A 24,061-nucleotide genomic window follows, 5' to 3' on the forward strand; every position below is an offset into this window, starting at 1 on the left:
CTTTAAGCAGTCTTTTTTGAACACAACCATTACTGTGTCCACAGTAGTGACACTTTGACAGGCCTCGAGCTGTCCAACAGCTCCTCCACGATCGTAAATACTCAAATGATATCTTACGGACATTTCGTCATGCCATACAGAATGTTACACTAATCGACCCCTTAACAAAAAAAAAAAAATGGCTCTGAGCACTATGGGACTTAACTACTGAGGTCATCAGTCCCCTAGAACTTAGAACTACATAAAACTAACCTAAGAACATCACACACATCCATGCCCGAGGCAGGATTCGAACCTGCGACCGTAGCGCGACCCCTTAACAACTTTCGCCAGACACCGTACTGCAAGAACTGTCGCAATCATACAGACCGTTGGTGCACAGGCTTCGCTGCAGTTAAAATGTCCCACACTCTACATTTTCTTTTACTACCTCGGTTGGCTGTTTCCTAGTAGCTGTCACCTGTTCCGTAGCAATTGGAAGTTGGACCTTAGAAAGCGTGTATTGTTCCTTAGCAATTGTCAAGCTGTGTACTAGCCCAACCAGTTATCGTCCGTCACGCGGTACGATGACGGCTTATCCAGAAGCTGCCATCGAGCAGGCGTAATAAGAAACGTGATTCATCCGATCTGGCGACACGTTTCCATTGATTCACGTTCCAATTTTGATGTTCCCGTGGCCACTGCAATTTTAATTGACGACGTCATTGAGTCATTATGGTACAGCCTCGCGTTCAGCAATGTGCGCTGAACGGTCTGCTGCGAACCACTTGCGCTTGCACCAGCTTTGCATTCTGTCGTCCGATCTACCGCAAATCGCCATCTACCATGCTTTATAGTGCAGGCAAGCCACTAACCTCCACGTTCCGTGATGAGCCATGGACGTCCAACACCTCGCTGCTCACACGTGGTTTCATTGCCCCCTGCTTTCCAGAGATTCTGACGATAGTAGCACGCGAATAGCCCATATAGCCCATCAGATTCGCCGTTTCTCAGAGCCGAATTCTTAGGAGCCGAGGCACATCAATCTGCTCTTTGTCGAAGTCGCTTATATAGATTCTCCTATTTTCGTTCCGTATCGTCTCTAGAATGATTCGCCATTCCCCCCTGATCCTCTTATACAGGGTGGTCCATTGATCGTGACCGGGCCAAATATCTCACAAAATAAGCGTCAAACGAAAGAACTACAAACAACGAAACTTGTCTAGGTTAAAGGAGGAAACCAGATGGCGCCATGGTTGGCCCGCTAGATGGCGCTGCCATAGGTCCAACGGATATCAACTGCGGTTTTTGAAATAGGAACCCCCATTTTTATTAGATATTCGTGTAGTACGTAAAGAAATATGAATTAGTTGGACCACTTTTTTCGATTTGTGATAGATGGCGCTGTAATAGTCACAATCATATGGCTCACAATTTTAGACGAACAGTTGGTAACAGGTAGGTTTTTTTACATTAACTACAGAACGTAGGTAAGTTTGAACTTGTTATTTCGGTTGTTCCAATGTGATACATGTACCTTTGTGAACTTACCATTTCTGAGAACGCATGCTGTTACAGCGTGATTACTTGTAAATACCATATTAATGCAATAAATGCTCAAAATGATGTCCGTCAACCTCAATGCATTTGGCAATACGTGTAACGACATTCCTCTCAACAGCGAGTAGTTCGCCATCCGTAATGTTCGCACATGCATTGACAATGCGCTGGCGCATGTTGTCAGGCGTTGTCAATGGATCACGATAGCAAATGTCCTTCAATTTTCCCCACAGAAAGAAATCCGGGGACGTCAGATCCGGTGAACGTGCGGGCCATAGTATGATGCTTCGACGACCAATCCACCTGTCATGAAATATGCTATTCAATACCGCTTCAACCACACGCGAGATATGTGCCGGACATCCATCATGTTGGAAGTACATCGCCATTCTGTCATGCAGTGAAACATATTGTAGTAACATCGGTAAAAAATTACGTATGAAATCAGCATACATCGCACCATTTAGATTGCCATCGATAAAATGGGGGCCAATTATCCTTCCTCCCATAATCCCGCACTATACATTAACCCACCAAGGTCGCTGATGTTCCACTTGTCACAGCCATCGTAGATTTTCCGTTGCCCAATAGTGCATATTACGCCGGTTTACGTTACCGCTGTTGGTGAATTACACTTCGTCGCTAAATAGAACGCGTGCAAAAAATCTGTCATCGTCCCGTAATTTCTCTTGTGCCCAGTGGCAGAATTGTACACGACGTTCAAAGTGGTCGCCAAGCAATTCCTGGTGCATAGAAATATGGTACGGGTGCAATCGATGTTGATGTAGCATTGTCAACACCGACGTTTTTGAGATTCCCGATTCTCACGCAGTTTGTCTGCTACTGAAGTGCGGATTAGTCGCGAAAGCAGCTAAAACACCCACTTGGGCATCATAATTTGTTGCAGGTCGTGGTTGAGGTTTCACATGTGGCTGAACATTTCCTATTTCCTTAAATAACGTAACTATCCGGCGAACGGTCCGTACACTTGGATGATGTCCAGGATACCGAGCAGCATACATAGCACACGCCCGTTGGGCATTTTGATCACAACAGCCATACATCAACACGATATCGACCATTTCCGCAATTGATAAACGGTCCATTTTAACAAGGGTAATGTATCACGAAGCAAATACCGTCCGCACTGGCGGAGTGTTACGTGATACCACGTACTCAAACGTTTGTGACTATTACAGCGCCATCTATCACAAAGCGAAAAAAGTGGTCCAACTAAAACATTCATATTTCTTTACGTACTACACGAATATGTAATAAAAATGGGGGTTCCTACTTAAAAAAACGCAGTTGATATATGTTTGACTATGTCAGCGCCATCTAGCGGGCCAACCATGGCGCCATCTGGTTTCCCCTTCAAGCTAGATGAGTTTCGTTCTTTGTAGTTTTTTCGTTCGATGCTTATTTCGTGATATATTTTGCCCGGTCACTGTCAATGGACTACCCTGTATACTTTTCGTGTCTCGTCAGGTGTTCTCATCGCTAGTGTTCAGTTTTTCATCTCGTGGTGGGTAGTGGTCATAATGGTTTCGGTTATCATTGATTGACTATTTCGTCGGTTCTTGGTAGAACATTTTATACATTATGAATGAAGACACACACAACACTGGCGTAATGTTTAAAACCCGTTTTTGACTCATATGCCATCATCGGGCACAAAGATAAAAATGTGGTGCAGTGCAATTTTGTTGGATCAAAGATTTTAAACGAGTGCATCTACACTGTACCTCCATTTCCATGGATGAAAATGTTAATGCAAGATTTTGAAATAAAACGAGAGGAATTATTTCAGCGTAAATGCGATTTAAGATTATTTAACTAAGATAATATATGTGACACATTAACTAATGAACTATATACGAGTACAAATTACAACCATTGTTCACAGTAATGAGTAGTATCTGCAGTCATATGTGGCGAGTAAGGGAACTGCGCATTGACATTCAGTGATGAGGGGTTGGGAAGACGGATGTATGTTTTATTAATCATCAGTTATGCAGTCTCAACTGTGCCAAGGTTGGTTCCCACGCACTGCCGAACTGTAATTCAAACTGACATTTTCTATCCATGCTGGTTCTACGTACACACGTTGATCGAGTTATTCTCCAGTGATAGAGTCCCAGAAGATGAACGTTTCCTAAAGCATATTTGTGTCTACTTACTTTATTCTAGGTTCCGTGCCTACACAGTGTTCGGCAACAGTAGATATTACGGCTTACATAAATTCGGATAAGGTCTGGGCCTTTAATGGTGCGACACGTAAGACCGATGTATGAATTCCCTTCATCACAAAGGATCTTGTCTAATCCGAGTCTTCTTAGCCCTGGATTGGTATCTACAGAACCTAGAAAACTTTTCAATCTTGCCGAAGGGTGAGAAACACACATGCTTCAGTATCTTTCGAAAGGCATGTAGCTTGGGGGCTTAATTATTATTAAATTTGAAAATCATTTTTTTATTTTTGGTGGCTGTCTGTCCGATTACGCAAGTCTCGTAAACGGTTGGCCCTGACTAGTCTTAGTACGCAATCTGACTGCATAGAACAACAACAAAGAATGAAAGAAAATTTACGTTAACACAATTAATTAATTAAGTCCCCAGCAACTATAAAACCTACGAAACCAAAGCACAAGTATAACTGTTCTGTGTGTGGAAGTATGACTCAACGTACACATCTGGCACGGTTCTTCTTCAATAAGGCAAGAAATTTTAAATATCATTTATACTGAAGTAATTAAAAAATAGAAATACTATAATTGCGTAAGGAAAGCAGAATTACACTCTAATACAAGAACACAAGCCAGATGCTTTGTTGACTGAACCTGTAATGACGCATTATTTAAGACACTGAGATAATAAAAAGAAAAGGAAAAATCATTTTCTTTTACCTCATATATTGACGAAAATCACTCTAATCATTACAATATATCTCCACACCGACTCTCCACTACCACATCTCAACAAGAACTCTCCACCACGACCTCTCGACAAGCACTCTTCACTACCACATCTCAGCAAGCACTGACTACTACGAGTTCTCAACAAGCACTCTACTACGAGTTCTCCCCAAGCACTGCCAGTAGAGGCGGCTGAATAACACTCTTTGGCGCAATCTCTGGCGCTGTGGCTCAGTGTAGCCACCTTTCATATGCCCCTCCTCCACGGGCCAGAATTTGATGGTATTTTTGCCAGCATTGGTGGTGAAAATACCACCAAATTCGTCCACAAAAATACAGACAAAAATAAAAGATAATATTAATACGTAAATATCACATAATTAGATAAAATTTTGGCTTTGCACTGACCTTTCAATAACCTATTATATAAAATACAGTAAGCAATACAAATTCTTTCATACATGTGACTTTACATAATAGTTTACACAATACACAAAAAATCAGTTTATGCAAATGTTCACAAAAAATGCTTTTAATTATACAAAAAAAATAGTTGATAGTTCCAGCAGCAGCACCCAGCAATGGTCAACAGGTGCAAACACCAACAAGTGACATCATTTTAGTAGAAGCAGTTCCATCAGTGGCACCCAGTAATGTTGAACAGGTGCAGACACTAACAAGTGACATCATCTCAGTAGAAGCAGTCCATCAGTGGCACCCAGCAATGTTGAGTAGGTGCAGACAGCAAGAAGTAACATCATTTCAGTAGAAACAGTTTCAACAGTGCCACCCAACAATGTTGAGTAGGTGCAGACACCGACAAGTGACATCGTTTCAATAGAAGCAGTTCCATCAGTTGCACCCAGCAATGTTGAACAGGTGCAGACACCAACAAGTGACATCATTTCAGTAGAAGCAGTCCATCAGTGGCGCCCAGCAATGTTGAGCAGGTGCAGACAGCAACAAGTGACATTATTTCAGTAGAAGCAGTTCATCAGTGGCACCCAGTAATGTTGAGCAGGTGCAGACACCAACAAGTGACATCACTCAGCAGAAACAGTTCCATTAGTGGCACCTAGCAATGCTGAACAGGTGCAGACACCAACAAGTGACATCATTTCAGTAGAAGCAGTCCATCAGTGGCACCCAGCAATGTTGAGCAGGTGCAGACACCAACAAGTGACATCACTCAGCAGAAACAGTTCCATTAGTGGCACCTAGCAATGCTGAACAGGTGCAGACACCAACAAGTGACATCATTTCAGTAGAAGCAGTCCATCAGTGGCACCCAGCAATGTTGAGCAGGTGCAGACACCAACAAGTGACATTATTTCAGTAGAAGCAGTTCCATCTGTGGCACCCAGCAATGTTGAACAGGTGCAGACAGCAAGAAGCAACATCATTTCAGTAGAAGCAGTTCATCAGTGGCACCAAGTAATGTTGAACAGGTACACACAGCAACAAGTCACATTATTTCAGTAAAAACAGTCCATCAGTGGCACCCAGCAATGTTGAACAGGTGCAGACCCCAACAAGTGACACCATTTCAGTAGAAGCAGTCCATCACTGGCACCCAGTAATGTTGAGCAGGTGCAGACACCAACAAGCGACATTATTTCAGTAGGAACAGTCCATTAGTGGCACCTAGCAATGTTGAACAGGTGCAGACACCAGCAAGTGACATCATTTCAATAGAAGCAGTTCCATCAGTTGCACCCAGCAATGTTGAACAGGTGCAGACACCAACAAGTGACATTATCTCAGTAGAAGCAGTCCATCAGTGGCACCCAGCAATGTTGATCAGGTCCAGACAGCAGTCCATAATATTCACTATCACTAATCACACTGTTCATCAGCAGAAATTAAACATGTCCTAGTGGCACCAATCACGTAGAAAAAGTGCAAGTAACAGTCCATAATATTCACTATCACTAATCAGACAGTTCATCAGCAGAAATTAAACATTTCTAAGTGTCACACATCAATGTTGAACAAGTGCAGGTAACAGTTCATAATATTCACCATCACTAATCAGACAGTTCAGGGATGAACAATAGTTTGAATGCACATACAAATGCTTTTACAAAATTATTCTCAATGCTCTTACACTAAACATACAAATTCTAATAAACACACAAATGATATCAGATAATTGTCATATTAGCTATTACAAATACTCAAATATCAGTAAACCTATAATATTTATGGGTGTCAGTGCAAGCCACTACAAACAAATAAAATAATATTTAGGAGATAGGTGGGTAGGATTAGGAAAGGAAAACACACAAAACACACTCACTCATCTTTCATCCACATTAAGTACTACTGTGTAATTGAATAGTGTTAACTGTGTAAATGCAATTCTGTCAAAATTTGATGTTCTTCATGTGTATCAAGTAGTAGTGGCAGCAATGTATAACAGTCAATAATAGTTAAGTCAACGTCATAGTCATCATGTCAAGACCAATGTTTGCCAAGCCAGATCAAAATGTACGGTTGCTGAACAACTGTCAGTGAGCCAAGATATGCAATTACTTCCTCTCTCCAAAAAAAAAAAAAGTATATACTGCTTAGTGATTTAACAAAGTGTGTGTATAGACTATCTTCCTTCTACTAGAGTGTTCTAGTCTGCTATCTTCATCCTCCTTGTTCCATATAGACCAACAAAAAAATATGCACCTCACTTACTTTACCTCTTATCCACCAAAACTCCAATAATCATCAGCATCACATGATCTCAATACTTCAATAATACCTCTTACGTCGATACATATAAATCTTATCATCAATGTCATTTACCTTACCTCTTGTCCACAAAAACTCCAATAATCATCAACTTCATATAATCTCAATACCTCAATAATACCTCTTCAATACGTCGACACATATAAACCTTATCGCCAATATCATTTCACTTCCATAACAACTCTTTCCTCTAGTCAGTCTCCTCGAACAAGTACATATAAAATCCTAATGCAAACCTCATCATCCCATACAATCCGAAGACACACTGTCAACACACAACCTCTGTGTAATCCATCTGACCCAAATCTTCTACTCATTATAAATTATAAGATGTATTTTGGTTACCTTGTCCATCATTAAATAAAAGAAATGCATACATGACCTCTAACAGACTTAGTTCGAATAACTCTCAGTAATTAAGTACGATTACAGAGTGTGAATGATCATAGTATTTCACAGTGTGTACACCACTTCAAGAATTATGGCAAACAGAAGCAAAAATGTGGAGTATTTCTTGTGTCAAGTGTCACTTCCTATTTCAATTGCTCACGAAAAATGCAGTGTAATAACTGTCAATGGTCTAAACCTAGTTTTGTTATGTCATGTCGTTAGCTTCCTTCCTATTAGCATAAATTTATACAACTTCCATAAAACCTCCAGCTCATGTGACTTCTATGAAGTTTCTTGTACTAATGTCGTTTCTGTCGAATTATAGCAGTTCATTTTCCTATCTTAAAAATATAAGGCACTGAGCGTAAGCAAAACATGCAATAGCGAGCAAATATACCAGTAGAGAACAGAATGTCAACAAGTGGATGCAGCACAATTCCTACAACGAGGCTCTGCCAAGCGAATAATCTATAATTAATACCATAGTGTGACCTAAACTCTATGTTTGTACATAGTATATCAGCATTTCTATATACCAAATTAAAGAGTAGTTATGACAACAAACAGAAATGTATAAATATGCAATCCATACGCATAGCAGCAAACATATATCTTACGTAATAAACAGGTCATTAGCATCATATCAGCATAAGCAAATAAATGTTCATATGTCATCTTAATAAGTAAACATGAAGGCGCAAGCAGATAAATGACAAAGTGTAACCTACATACATAACCACAGTCAGCACAATTAATCAGGTGACAATTATAATGTAAATAAATAAGCACAGCAGACACATAATAAAAAAATATGACATCAGTGAAAAAGCATTGCAGCCAAGCGATGCATAATATATACAAATAACAACCCTGTTCATTAATAAAACATTGACAAAAATTAGCAAATGTACGCAAGCACGTCGCTTCACAAGTAAATTCATATAACACGAAATTAGCACATAGTATGAATCACGTAATTGCGAGCAGCAAATTACGTCTAAAGTACGTACCTAAGTGGAAATATGTTACCTGAAAAATAAACTCAATTAATAGTTACCTTTTTAGTTTATTAGTTTCTTCTTCGAAATTACATTCTTTCTGAAATTTTCTCGATAGCAAATCCTCTTAACGTCGGAGACACACAGAATTTATCTGAAGTTCTTAAATATTTTATACAACTGTATCCTGAAAAATACTGAACGTTAATAACATAATTCATCAAGTCACTATAGCTTTATACTGAATTTAGTCGGAGAAATTAGACTGTGTATTTGTTTACGGCTGTCAGTGCATTCGCACTGAGCGCTCGATCAGCTGTAGGTGCGTGACGTAGGAAGCAATTGTTTGCGGTCAACGACTGCCTTGTGCGGCGCGCAGACTTGACTGTTGCTTTGAGTATATGCCGCCGCCAAAACACAGCGCGGTATCCTTGTACTCTACGCATGTTTACATGTAGCTGTTAGTTTCTCTAAAGTATGTCATTCCACAAAAATTTTAACGTTAGATATATGATGTATTCCTTTAGAGCGCCGAGATTTAAGAGTTTCTACTTCGACAGTGTTATCATGAATAATTTTGGGAATTCTATATGGACCGTTATAAAGCAGAAAAAATTTGCGACACAAGCCTTTTCCTTTGTGAGACAAACGGTGAGACTTAATTAACACCTTTTGACCAACTGACAAGATTTTTAAACGACCAGGACGCTTAGCTGATTTCTCTCTTCTAGCAGCCGCAGATGCAATATTTTGTAGAGCCAGGTTGACAACTTCAGAATGCCGCAGTTTCCGTGAATGCGGAAAAGGAACGATTTCAGAAATGCGATTTGTCGTTGCTTTGTTTTTTAATATCAGTATAGGCGGTAAATAAGTTATTAGGAAGTTCATTCAGAATGTTTTGAAAAATATGAAGATACTGATCCCACGTTCCGTGATTCTGGTGACAATAAAGACGACACAATTTATTGATTTCCTTCATCCATCTCTCTGAAGCGTTAGATTGAGGGTGAAAAAGTGAAACGAAAATTGGTTTAATTTTACGACGCCGTAGAGTACGAAGCCAAATTTTAGAACGAAACTGTGATCCATTGTCTGATATAACCTTATCAACATGACCAACTTCTTTAAGAAAATGGTTAATGAAAGCATTAGATACTGAACGAGCTGTTGCTTTGCGTAACGGTGTAAAACACACATATTTTGATGTCAGCTCCACTGCTACGAAAATGTACGCAAAACCATTAGTAGAACGAACCACTGGACCGAACAAATCGACTGCAGCCATGTCCTTTAATTTCGCTGGAATGATAGGAAACAACGGTGCTCTGTGAGAAATTGTTGGCGGCTTAGCCTTTTGACATAATTTGCATTTGGCCAGAACAGATCGAATACGTTTTTCCATATTACTGAAGTAGCAATTTTCTCGTAATTTATGAATGCATTTTCTGGGACCAAAGTGTGCATAACTGAAATGCGTATACCAAATCAGCTTATTAACCCACTCATCAGGAATACAAACTAACCAAACAGAGTTGTCGACCGATTTTCGTTTAAAAAGAATGTCATTGCGAACTAAATAATGCTGTCTAATCGCTACGCTTTCCTTTCTCCTCCACTTCTCCTTAATGTCCTTCCAGATTGGATCCTTATTTTGCTCCTTAGCGATGTCCTGGAGCGAAGACGAAATAAAGTTCTCAAACGCAACACCTTGAATATACATCAAACAATAATTGTTTTCCTTGCAGTCCTCTTCAGCACTTTGTTTCAAACCCATAGGTGCACGTGATAAAGCATCAGCAACAATATTTGAAGAACCCTGTATGTAAACAATACTAAAATCAAATTCCTGTAGGTACAACGCCCATCGAGACAATCTGCCATGAGTTAATTTTGTCGACATAAGAAATTCCAGAGCTCGATGATCGGTGTAAACCTTAGTATGTCTGCCAAACAAAAATGTGCGAAATTTTGTGAAAGCCCATACAACAGCCAAAGCTTCAAGTTCCGTTATCGAATAATTCTTTTCTGATTTAGAGAGAACACGACTTCCAAATGCAATAGTTTTCTGAACTACAACGCCGTTTTCTTCTATCTCTTGAAATAAATGTGCACCTAGCCCTTAGTATGATGAGTCCGTCGCCAAACAAGAATCTTTAGATAAATCCGGATGTGAAAGAAGTGGAGCAGCAACTAAAGCATCACGAAGTTGTTCAAATTCTGATTGAGCTTCCTCATCCCAACACCAATTAGATTTCCTTCCAGATAATTCACATAAACGAGGTGTGGCCAAATCGTCCAATCTAACAAAGCGTCTAAGAAAATTACAGACACCAAGGAAACTACGAACATCACGTTTTGTAGTAGGAACAGCATAATTACGAATAGCGTCTAGTTTCTCTGGATCAGGAAGAATATCTTCTGTAGAAATAATGTGACCGAGAAATTTCACCTGTGAACGATCAAATTCAGATTTTTTCCAAGTTCACAGTAATGCCAACTCTTGCAAAGATACGTAATAATGAATCCAAAATTTTGTTGTGTTCACTCCAAGAACGTTTAGCAATGAGAATGTCGTCAACATATGAAGTAACATTGTCACGAAGATAAACAGGTAAGATTTCGTTTAAACTACGAATGAATGCTGCAGAAGATACAATAAGTCCAAACGGTAATTTCCGAAACTGGTAACAGTTACCAAAGGCTAAAAAGGCAGTATATTTTCTACAATCAGGGTGGAGTTCTATTTGCCAAAAACTTGCGCGCATATCAATCGTGGATAAAACTTTAATTCCATGGAAATGTTGAAGAAGTTCATCTAAATTTTGTGAGCGGTCAGTTTCAGGAATGATGATATTATTTATCTGTCTGGAATCCAGAACCAAACGAATTGACCCATCCTTTTTAAGAACAACGTGTAATGGGCTGGTGTAAGGACTGACTGCTGGCTCAATAATGCCCTGATCTAACATGTATTGAAGTTCATTCTTAACCTTGTCTCTGTAAGCCAAAGGAATAGCGTACGTTTTTCCTCGAAATGGTGTGTGTTCTTTTACTTTAAACAGATATTGTAAGCCTTGTATAGTTCCTGTGTGATGACTAAACACTGTAGCATGTGAAGTCAAAATGTGGTGCAGCTCTTCTCTTGCAACGTCATCTGGCACTTCAGCTTTCTTAACCTTTTCATTAATTAATTCTTCGCTATTAATTATATCATCCATCGCGTCTCTGTATCTATTGTCATTGTCATGAATAAACACACTGTCGTCATAATGCTCGACGAAAACATCAGAAGTAAGAAACCTTAAACATTTTGCATCTGATTCACATCTAGTTAAACACTCGAAAAATTTCGAACATTTCGGCGTTCCGGCAACAGTCAAATTCACACTTCATTCTCTAAAGTTCAAAATTGCCTTATGTGCATTAAGAAACTCCATACCTAATATAATTTGTGTACTGAGTAATGGAACAATAATAAAATTAGCAGAAAATTCGTATCCTTGACAAATGAAATTTAAGTTGGTCTGTTGTTTAACTTCCACACTTTTTCCAGAAATAGCGCCTCGAATTGTAGTTTTAGAAACAGGTAACACAGGACAAGCAATAGTTCTTACACATATACGAAAAACTGGTTCACTAATGACATTCAATGGGCTCCCAGAATCTAAAACTGCAGTGAACTTATTCTTACCCACACATACTTCAATAACAGGATGTACAAATGCGTCTACATTATTTTCCTTTTCGTCTAACAAAATGTCTCTCATGTCTTCCAGGCGTACGTAGTGTAAGGTCGTAGTGTCATTACTTTCTGAACCGTCTATATTGCTGCCAGAAGCCGAAGCTACAAGTCATTGTCGATTGCTTGCGTCACGTCTTTGACTATTCGCGTCATTTCGCGGATCAATTTCTACTATTTGCACTTGTCTCTCTGAAGTTCTGTCACGTGGAGGATGCCAATTAGGTCCTTCCTGTCTGTTAGATGCAAATTCTTGGTTGTGTCTGTTATTAAAATTTCTATTTTCCTGTCTGTCTGCATGACTACTTCTTGTGTAATTTCGACTGTCACTTCTGAAATTATTGTTGTATCTACTACCCTGGTTATTTCTGTAGTAAGAATTTCTATTACAGTATGAATAATTTCTGTCTTGATGATACCGATTACTGTTTCCGTATGATTGATCATTCCGGTACGAATTACCGTTATTATAATTGTCTGTGTAATTTCTGTTAGAACGTCTGTTATTGTCATAAGGCTGGTATCTATTGTCCTGTCTGTTACGTCTGTCATTCTCGAAGTTACCCATATAACGCCCGTTCCGATCACTGTCCCTTTTCTCTGAAAATCTATTGTAATTACTGTTACTGAAAAAGTTACAAGAAGTCCCGTCGTCGTTGTCATACTCAAGTTCTTGCAACAAAGTCTTAAAAGTCTCAATGTCGTCTTTACACCTTCCGGCTAAAGCAATTTGTCTTATGGACTGTGGCAGCTTAGTTAAACAAATGCGAATTAATTCAGTCGGGCTATAAGGGTTGGAAAGGAACTGATTCTTTCGAATCATGTCTTCAAAATATTCTGCTGGCGTGCGGAACTCAGACTGTTTGAAATTACGCTGCATAATAAGACTATGTTTGAGTCTGTCTTGTGTGTTTTCGGACCAATATGCCGATAGAAATGCATGATAAAAATCATTCAGATTATTACAATCTCTAATGAGTGCGCGCATCCGCGTCGTCGGTTCGTTTTCTAAATATCCACACATAAATTCCAGTTTGTGACTTAGTGGCCAATTTGGTGGAAGTGCGTACATAAATTGATCTAACCATGCACATGGATGTATGTCATTCTTAGAATTGCGGAAGATCTTAAATTTCCGAACAGTTAAAAAGTGTTTATAGTCAAAGTTTTCGCCTCGTGGCGACAAAGACCTACCGCGTCTGTCCCAGTCCCAATGACGATTATTGTTAAATTCACGCGCCTGGCGTTCTCTTGTTGCATCCCGTAAATGAAACAAATTATTTTCTTCAAACCCCTCTGGTATCTGTGATTCTAAATTTCCTTTGCCGTCTTTTCCTACGATTTCGCCTTCAATTTGTTTGACTTGCTTTTTTAATGCTTCAAATTCCCTTTTCACGCGTTCATTAAATTTTCCCTGATTTTCAACATGCTTATTTATGTTCTGATACTCTTCGGTTTCTGCAAATGGTAATGGAGCTGTATCATCCGAATCTCTGTCCCCATGTAAACTAAGATTTGTCAATTTATCTGAAATCTCCTCAACTCTTTCCGATAAGTCATCTATTTGTTCTTTCTGTTGATTTATGTCTTCCGTAAGTGTCGTGACTCGGGTTTCAGCATTGACACATTTGGTAGTTAACTGTTCATATTGTTGTGTTAGGTTATTTAATCTGTCATTTGGTACGGATTCCTCGATTCTCTCAAATATTTCTTCCTTATCTTTTGCACGTTGTAAATTTAACTCTGAAAATTTCTGTACTATCACACGATCTCTTTCTTCGTGTTCTCTATCCTGTTCCCTTTGTCTAACCTCTACTGCAATTAATCTATTATTGTGAGAATTCAAAATCGGTTGTACTTCTTCTCTGATTTCTTTCTTTAATTCATCTTTCATGTTTTTGAAACATGTCCCTATTCGTGAGTCTAACCGTGTTTCCATTGTTTCCATCTCTGTTTCTAAACGTGTTGCCACTGTTTTTAATTCAGATCCTAACTGTGTTTCCATTGTTTCCACCTCTGTTTCTAAACGTGTTGCCACTGTTTTTAATTCAGATCCCAAAGTTCCCATCTCTGTTTTAAATTCAGATCGTAACTGTGATCCCAGTGAGTCTAACTGTGACCCCAAATTTAATATTGCACCCATCAACTGCTCCGTATTAACTTGTTCGAAATTCTTTTCGCCCCTAACATTTCCCGCAAAACCAGTTTCCTTCGTCATAGCTGTAAAGCTATCGTGTTCGATACTATTCCAGAATCTTCTATCGTTAATCTCGTATTCTGTGAATTTTCTGATTGAGAAAAATTTTGAAATGGTTCCGGACTATCTTCCCGACTTATTAAATTGTTTTCCACTTCATTATTCATGATACTGTTTTCCTCTGTTGGCGAGTTCGCCATGTTAACAATTTCGTCATTCTCACTATCCATCATTTTTGCCTTTTTCATCGATCACGTAATCATTTACAAAACATACAAAACTCGTCACTGTACGAAAATTACACACAATGACTCTTTATCTCCAACAATACCATTTACATGAAACGTTTCCCTCAAACACGATTAATCGAACAATTGAAATAATTGTCCTAAATTGTCAAACCCATAGACAAGACAATAAAAATTAAATTTGGAAAAATACCATTAGAAGAATGCCAATTACCAAATCTACACATGCAAAATAGACTACAATTACTAAACTACAAATTACTACAACAATATTACTGTCTACTATTTTTACAATCAGAAGAATTCCAAGGGACGATCCGAAGCAGCGGTCGCCACGTGCAGGGGGGTTTAATTATTATTAAATTTGAAAATCATTTTTTTATTTTTGGTGGCTGTCTGTCCGATTACGCAAGTCTCGTAAACGGTTGGCCCTGACTAGTCTTAGTACGCAATCTGACTGCATAGAACAACAACAAAGAATGAAAGAAAATTTACGTTAACACAATTAATTAATTAAGTCCCCAGCAACTATAAAGCCTACGAAACCAAAGCACAAGTATAACTGTTCTGTGTGTGGAAGTATGACTCAACGTACACATCTGGCACGGTTCTTCTTCAATAAGGCAAGAAATTTTAAATATCATTTATACTGAAGTAATTAAAAAATGGAAATACTATAATTGCGTAAGGAAAGCAGAATTACACTCTAATACAAGAACACAAGCCAGATGCTTTGTTGACTGAACCTGTAATGACGCATTATTTAAGACGCTGAGATAATAAAAAGAAAAGGAAGAATCATTTTCTTTTACCTTCATATATTGACGAAAATCACTCTAATCATTACAATATATCTCCACAACGACTCTCTACTACCACATCTCAACAAGAACTCTCCACCACGACCTCTCGACAAGCACTCTTCACTACCACATCTCAGCAAGCACTGACTACTACGAGTTCTCAACAAGCACTCTACTACGAGTTCTCCCCAAGCACTGCCAGTGGAGGCGGCTGAATAATACTCTTTGGCGCAATCTCTGGCGCTGTGGCTCAGTGTAGCCATCTTTCAATGTTAATCTTAGATAACGACCCAAACCAGTAAAGGACGAAACCCATCCTAGTAGATAATCTTTCTACACACTGGGACCATGGATTGACTATAAACTGTGTAGACGTCTTACGTACAATCATGATTTCAGTCTTTGGTCATTTTCATGTCGGGTCGTTGCGAGATGTGCTGTAAATGCCCGCAGCCGAATCCTCTGGGTATAAAGAGACGGACTGATAGATACCGGCACTTCACCAGAAGATGGAAAGAGACAGAGTAGCCTTACGAAAACGTCATGGTGACACTGAGATTTTATACACCAACAAACCCACCCAAGAAGGCCCATAACTTTCTGTTTTATGCTATGACTCTTTAAGATGCATGAAATTTGTTAATGGTATTACATTTCTGCAGCTACTTTCAAAATTTTTTATCCACAAACCCGTAACCACTTCTTGCTGCATTAATGTCCCTTTGTTACTTCGAACCAGAATGTCGTTCACTGTTAGCTCGAATGTACGTGAGACATACTGAAGCATAGGGGAAAGGAGCCTTTCCTTTTCTCGGGGTAGCGTGCCCAGTGTCTATCTGAGTCGTGTAGCTATTTCTTTGCACACTGTAGTATAGTGTCGTGCTGTTCTGAATGACTATGGAAATGAGAGGAAGAGAGAATGTTTGCAGATGATGCAGTTGCTTATAAGAAGGTAGCAACGTCTGAAAACTGCGGCGAAATTCAGGAAGTACTACGGAGAAATGATGATTAGTCGCTGGGACTGACTACATAAAAAGGCTATCATATGCAATACCGTACGATTACACACATCACCGTAAAAAGTGACTACCGTAACATACCTTGGAATAACCATCCGGAACAACATAAAGTCAAATGATCGAATAAAAAAATGGTAACAAAAGCTGAGATTCAAAGGAAGAATGTTAAGGAAATGTAGTTCATACACAAAAGAAATGACCTACAGAACGCTTGTTCGACCGATTCCTTAGTATCGCTCACCAGCCTGCGACCCGTACCATGTTTGATTAATGGTACAGATAAAAAAGATCCAACGAAGAATGGCGCGTTTCATTACCGTATCATTTAGACAGCGTGACAGCACTACGCACATGCTCAACACACTTCAGTGGCAGACGCTACAAAAGATGTGCTGTGCATCGCGAGGAGATTTTACCAAAAGTGTCCTCCTCCACAGTATGGTCGCTTATGGAGTATAGATGTTGTAGGCGTAGATGCAAAAAGGGTGGAACATTGTGCCAGCATACAGTAGCTAACACCTCTCAAATACCGCCGAGCTCTCTGCCCAGTGTATCCCCATCTGACAGACGGATCACAATCAGTAGCACCACATATCACTTGTGTTGTATTTGTTATTACGAACAAGCTCATCAGCTAGTACGTAAAACGTGCCTTGATAATGTGACAGTTACACAACGCCACACCTGCATCATCTACATGATTACTTTGCAATTCAAACACAAATGCCTGGCAGTGGGTTCATCGAACCACGTTAAAGCTATTTCTCTACCGTTCCACTCTCGAACGGCACGTAGGAAAAACGAGCACTTTAATCATTCTGTACGAGCTCCGATTACTCTGATTTTATTCTGATGATCATTTCTCTCTGTGTATGTGGGCACCAACAAAGTATTTTCTCGATAGGAGGAGAATATTCTGATTTTTTTTAATGATTGCCATCCATCAATATGTATCATGTATATGGCACTCTCTGCCATATTTCAAGATAGTGCAGAACGAGCTGCCCTTCTCTGAAGTTTTTCAGTGTCCTTCGTCAATCCTATCTGACGCATATCCCACACCACCTATGAATACTCCAGAAGAGGGTGGAAAAGTGTGGTTAAGCGATCTCTTTAGTAGACCTGCTGCACTTTGACAACGTAATGATGTACTTATCACTAGTAGCGCAGATACACACACACACACACACACACACACACACACACACAGACGCCCCGAATATTCTCAATAAGAACCGCCTCAGCACCAGTCTCAGATAAGTAGCATGTCTGGCATGAAGAACAAGGCCTTTCTCTACAATAGGTTGCCCAACTCTCGTAATTAGGGAATGAAAGATGTGATAACAATAAGCGAATAGTCAGTAATTCTACAAAAAGACTCTACTTTAAGCTGCTACAGGTAGATGCCATATTCTAACCATGCAACTCAATACTAATCTAACATAGCTGCACTGAAAATTGTAACCGTAACTTCCGAGTCTACTGCAGTCACGGTTACATTACTGGTAGAAACTCACATTCCTGGCGCCGGATTACGCTAAAGCTCCTTTCACGACACTGTGCCTTCCGTTCAATTGCTCTTCGAAGTCGTTTGCTGTCTCCTAGAGAATTGTAATGTCATCGGCAGACCTCAAAGTTTTTATTTCTTCTCCTTGAACTTTAATCCCCACTCCATATTTTTCTTTGGTTTTCTTTACTGCTTGCTCAATGTATAGACTGAATAACATGGGAGATAGGCTGTCTTACTCCTTTCTCAACCACTGCTTTCGTTTCATGCCTCTTACAGATGCCGTCTTGCTTCTGTGCAAATTGTAACTAGCCTTTCGCTCCCTGTATTTTACCCCTGCTTCCTTCAGAATTTCAAAAAGAGTATTTCAGCCAACATTGTCGAAAGCTTTCTTTAAGTATGCAAATGCTGCAAACGTAGGTTTGCCTTTCCTCAACCAGTCTTCTAACAGAAGTCGTAGGGTCAATATTGCCTCACGTGCCCCCACATTTCTTCGGAATCCAAACTGGTCTTCCCTGTCGTCTGCTTCTACGAGTTTTCCAATTTTTCTTTAAAGAATTAGTGTCAATATTTTACAACTATGACTTAGTACCGACAGCTCGCTAATATTCACACCTGTCAGCACGTTCTTTCTTTGGAACTGAAATTATTGTATTATTCTTGAAGTCTCATACATCTTGTTCACCAAATGGAAGATTTCTGTCGTGGCTGACTCTCCCAAGGGTATCAGTTCTAATGGAATGTCGTTACTCCAGGTGCCTTTTATTGACTTAAGTCCTTCAGTGCTCTGTTAAATTCTTCTCGCAGTATCACGTCTCCCATCTTATCTTTATCCCACCCTCTTCCCTTTCTATAATATTGCCTTCAAGTTCATCTCCGTACAGGCCCTCCATATAATCCTTCCAGCTTTCAATTTTCCCTTCTCTGCTTAGAACTGGTTTTCCATCCGAGCTCTTGATATTCACACAGCTGCTTCTCTTTTCCTCAAAGGCCTCTCATTTTTCTGTAGGCAATATTTAAGGCAAATATGGATACCAGGACTGAGCAGAAAGCAGAAGCAAACCCTGAGCAGGAAAAAAATGTGGTGCAAGCTAGCCAAACATCAGATCCATTAACCGGCTTATTCAAAAAATTAGAAATGATTTCGTCAACAATGTCGTCAATATTGATGCACCAAGACATAGGATGAGATGGGGTTAGAATTTTCTGCCAATCATGATGAAATATCGAAAAAGCAGGATGCTATGCAGCAGAATTTGCTAGTAAACATGATGAAATGTCTAGGGAACTCGCAAAGATTTCGGACATCACGAGGAAGAAAGGCGCAGTGACGACTGAAAGTAATGAGCTTTCGATTAAGCATGACGCGTGGGCTAAAGAATTAACGGACGAGATAATCTCTCTGAAACAATGTCATGCGAGATTATCAGGGACGGTGCCAAAGTTATCGGCTGAATTAGAGGACGTCAAGCAAACGCAAATCGAGCTGTTGAAAACATTGCAGCACTTGTCGACGAAGGAAGTCAATCCCGCAGCGGCTGATAAAGTATGGGCTGATCGATTCGAATCACGACGAAAAATACTAGAAGACGAAATTCCTGCTTGGACAGTGACTAAAGAGCAAAAATTATTAAATCCTACCGATTCTAAAATCCAAGAGGCAACCGGTACGATTTCGACGGAAATCACCGAAGTAAATAAGAGCCTGGATACTTCTGTCGATAATGAATTGCGAAAGGTTAATGAAAAACTAAACAAGGCCTTTCGCTATGGCATCAGAAAAATGCGAATGTGTCTCGCGCTCTGAAGTCTCTCTATTGCACGCCACATCGAAGCCTTTTGTGTTGCTAACCTACCCCAGTCATGCGACCGGGGAAAGGGGACCTACAGCTTAATGTGGAATGTGAACCACATGTTATTTCTAGCGATTCCTCACATTGCTGGGAGGTGAAGGATAAGATAAAACGAAAACTTAAAAATCTGTTGCTTGATTGAGATTCTATCACGTGACCTCTCGTTTCCCATGTACATGCTTTTGCACTAGACAACCAGGCCTAACTTGTGTGTGTAGAGTTCATCAATAGATTTTGATGAGTGACTTTGCAAGTATCGAAATATGTGACATAAATGGGCATATCTTTAGAATTTATTGACTTAGAATCATAAGTATTTGCACCACTAACTTGATACATTTACCCATTGCTGAGATAAAGGGATCTTTACAGACAGCCGTATCTTTTGAGAGTATTTTTAGAAGCTTACATATTTTACACTGTCAAGGAAGTGTAGACCTTAGAACTCCGCATAAATTTCAAATTGATACTCCCACCCGTGCCTCAGAAAATACAGACAACACAGTGATCCTGTAAGGGTTCCGGTTTTATCAAGTGAGGTACAGGTTCCAGAAAGAAGGAGCGAGCAGAAGTGAAAGATACAAAACAAGATGATAAATCAGGGCCACCAGATTTGGAGCAAATATAATTTCCGATCTGAAGTGGAAAAACATGATGCTGGTGCATATCTAAGTCCCAACCGTTGTCTCGCACAGTTTCGTGTGTGGTACGGTGTCAGTGCTATTCTTCACATCAATGATGACGGAAGAAAACGTGATTAGGCACTGGAAACTGCAAGTTGTTGCGAAGAAAACCGTGCACCCTGTTGTGTTCGTAAAGATATTCAGGGGAGATATTCCTAAATTTTGAACTAATGTACTACACGCTGCTTTTGTGGCAGGTTTTATTCAGAAGACGCCGCTTTGTGGACTATGGAAGAAATTAACTGTTGTCGAATGTACGAAGAATTCGAGTGGCTACTCTTGATAAAATACGGGTCAGCTGAGGTGCAAGATGTACTGTGTACAGAGGTATCTGAACACAAACCTAAGCAGTCATGCAAAGGTAACCTGGGAAAACACTTCGAAAAATACCTGAATAAAACTAGATAATGGGAAAAACTGATGTCGAATCTCGATGCTATGAGTATTCGAAAGATAAAACTATCAATCAGGGGGGAAGCTGATAAATGATTCTGAAAGTGATGTAGAAGAATTCATGTCTGTATTACATTCTGTTGATCTGACACATGAAGATGCAAACGCCTCTTCACAGAGTGGAAAATATAACACTAATAACCACAATGATCACCATGGGAGATTAACCAAACTAAAAAAAAAAAAAAACAATACGAATGGGTAAACCCGCAGAAATAATGATAATGACAATAGGAATAATGGTAATAGTCAATTTTATCAATGAAAGCAGAAAAGATAATATATTCAATGACAGTTATTCCAGCCATCAATAGCAAAACGATCTGTGGGGTGCAATCATAATTCGCATTGGTATAATCTATATGTGGAAAGGAACACAAACAACGGTGGAAGTCGATCATCTGGGTCTTTACACTCGATCACATGAAGCCCCAAACAAATGTCGAGAAGTGTGGTAGGGGCAAACAAAACTATAAGACGTGATCAAGAAGTTTCTGCCTTAGGACATTGCTGCAGTGTATACCCAAAGCAGTGTGCTTCGAATGTGGGCAAATAAACACCGACATGTAGACATGTGGTTAGTGTAGCTGTCGAATGGAAACTGTTTGATAGCCCTTTATTCGTCTAATTTTGGGGGACATTACATGAAAGAGGAATCTGTGCTAGTAGTGGAATTAAGTCCAAGTCAGCACAGTCTGCATTGTTGCCAAATATATTCAAGACAATGGCTCTCCCTTGGGTGCAGGTCCACCATTTGCCCCCCTAGAGGGTATATGTAGCAACATCACATTGTTGACATCACCACTCCCACACCTCCCCCCTTTCTCACTTCCTCTCCCCTCCCCCACGTCCTTCTGCCCCCTTCGCTTCCCTCCTCTCAACCACTTGTGAACTGGTGGGAAAAAGACTCCATCTGTCCTTAACTGCTGGAGAGGAACGATGTAAGGTACAATATTTATTTATTATGAGTTTTGGCGGGAAATTCTGCTATTGGATTGTCCTCTACTCACTTTGAAGACCCCACCCACACTTTTTCCATTACACATGTCAGTACGTTCACCTCACAGTTTGATGATGGGCTGCTGTACTCCACAATACAGCCACCAGAGTATACTCAAAATTGTCCTACAGCTGGCCCCACCCGCCTCCACACTCTGCTGACTCCCATTCCACTTCCGCCGCCCCCTCCCGTGCCCCCACTTTTCCCAGTTGCACCTGTGTATGTTAGCCTTTAAGTTTAGAGATTGACTGCTCAACCCACAATACGGTCATCAGAGGATGCTCAAAACTATCCTACAGCCGCCCTCACGCGCCCCTACTTTCCACTGCCCTCCGGCCCCACGAGTGAATTGGCGGGAAGCAGGCTGGAGTGGAAGTTACTGCCTTTATTTTTGGAGCGAAATATGTTCATTTGATGAGATGCTAGTGTTAGAAAGAGAGAGTATTATAAGTATATAACCCAAAAGCAGATAGTTGAGGACTGTGCCCATAGCCTCCTACATGATGAATAGAAGGAGGTGATAATGGAGGAATGTAGAAGGAATACTTTGTAGCAAATAATGGTGATCTAGCAGTATGAACTGAGGATGCATGCTAAAATTCATAGAGACTAGTGCTTGTGCTGGAGCTGTTCGTGTTTTATGAAATGACCAGTTAGTCCACAGTGCAAAAGACAACTTTGTCCAATTCCACTGTCCCAGACTAAATGAACCAGAGATGCTCGACTTGGTGTATGGAGCTCAACTGAAGATACTTGCAACTGAATTTGCTTCCCTTTCCAATCACGGGTGTGGATCTGACCAGCTTGCTGTGTGTTCTAGTACACAACACCAGTCGAAATTGGCGAGAAACTGTCCTACTGCCGCTACCCGAAGAGGTAACTACCAATTTACAAGTGAATAGCTGCTGAGGAATGTGTGCGCAGATACATGGTAAGAGGGAATACAATAAACACTATCACTGAAATGTAGGAAGAGTATCCTCCTAACGGTCTCTATGTGAAATAGCTGCTACTTGGTAAGAAGGGACAGGGTAGCAAACCATCACTGAAGGGTGGGAAAAGTTGCCTCCTACCGATCTGTAAGTGTATATATACTGAGGAACTTGTACGTAGAGATGTGGTAAGAAGAGACAGGACCTCAAACTATCACTGAAGTGTAGGAGGAGTTGCCTCCTACAGATCTATAAGTGTATATTTACTGAGGAAATTGTACACAGACATATCATAAGAAGGGATAGAGCAGCAAACTATCACTCAAGCGTAGAAAGGCCAATATACGCCACCACAACTGATGGAAATTGATTCACTGCTCTAACTATAAATCGAAATTGTCATGTAACAAAATCACCGCCATTAGTAAGCAAGAGGTCATAATACGACACACACACACACACACAGTCTGGGAATTGAGAAAAATTATTTTAATAACACAACTACCACAGAAATCGACCTCAGAGATCTCACCAGGAGAGAGTGGTGGCAACTGCACCTGTGCTCACTTCGGTGTGCGGATACAGACTAACAAGTACAGAACCAGTCTTACCTCCATTCCTACCTTCCCTCTTCCCTCCCTCTCCTCCTCCCATCGGTAAGGATACTGGTATTCCAGGCCTGTTCTAGTAAGTCACTGACAGTGGACGAAGATAGCCACCTACTGGCAGTGATATAGTGTTTCAGGTCTGCAGGAATCAGTCACAGGTGGACTAAGGACTCGAGGACGCCTCCTCCAAGCCATTAAACGTATTTCTCAGAAAGACGGACTTCCCTGGAACAATAGCGACATAGTTGACTGTTTGTCACAGATGAAGAACTGAACGGTCAACGGCAGCATGCTTTAAATGTTTTGGATGTGCCAAGACCACCTGAAACTGGCCCTCAGCTAAGTAAAATCATTCTCATGTAGGATAAACACTGAAATAATACGTCCCGTGTAAATGAAATACGCACAAATCTTTATACTGGTCATCCCACA

The 24,061-nt window shown here is 40.2% G+C and overlaps 1 protein-coding gene across 1 annotated transcript in view; it reads left to right on the top strand.

Moving 5' to 3' along the window:
• LOC124788983 (protein hairy-like) overlaps window positions 1-22,324 on the top strand; it is a 120,350-nt gene extending 98,026 nt beyond the window's left edge. Inside the window, exon 5 of the mRNA XM_047256271.1 lies at window positions 22,157-22,324. Within this exon, the coding sequence (XP_047112227.1) occupies window positions 22,157-22,324 (168 nt within the window). The remainder of the gene's footprint in view (window positions 1-22,156) is intronic.
• The last annotated feature ends 1,737 nt before the right edge of the window (window positions 22,325-24,061 follow it).

The sequence above is a fragment of the Schistocerca piceifrons genome, chromosome 3 (assembly GCF_021461385.2).
Source record: "Schistocerca piceifrons isolate TAMUIC-IGC-003096 chromosome 3, iqSchPice1.1, whole genome shotgun sequence".
NCBI lineage: Eukaryota > Metazoa > Arthropoda > Insecta > Orthoptera > Acrididae > Schistocerca > Schistocerca piceifrons.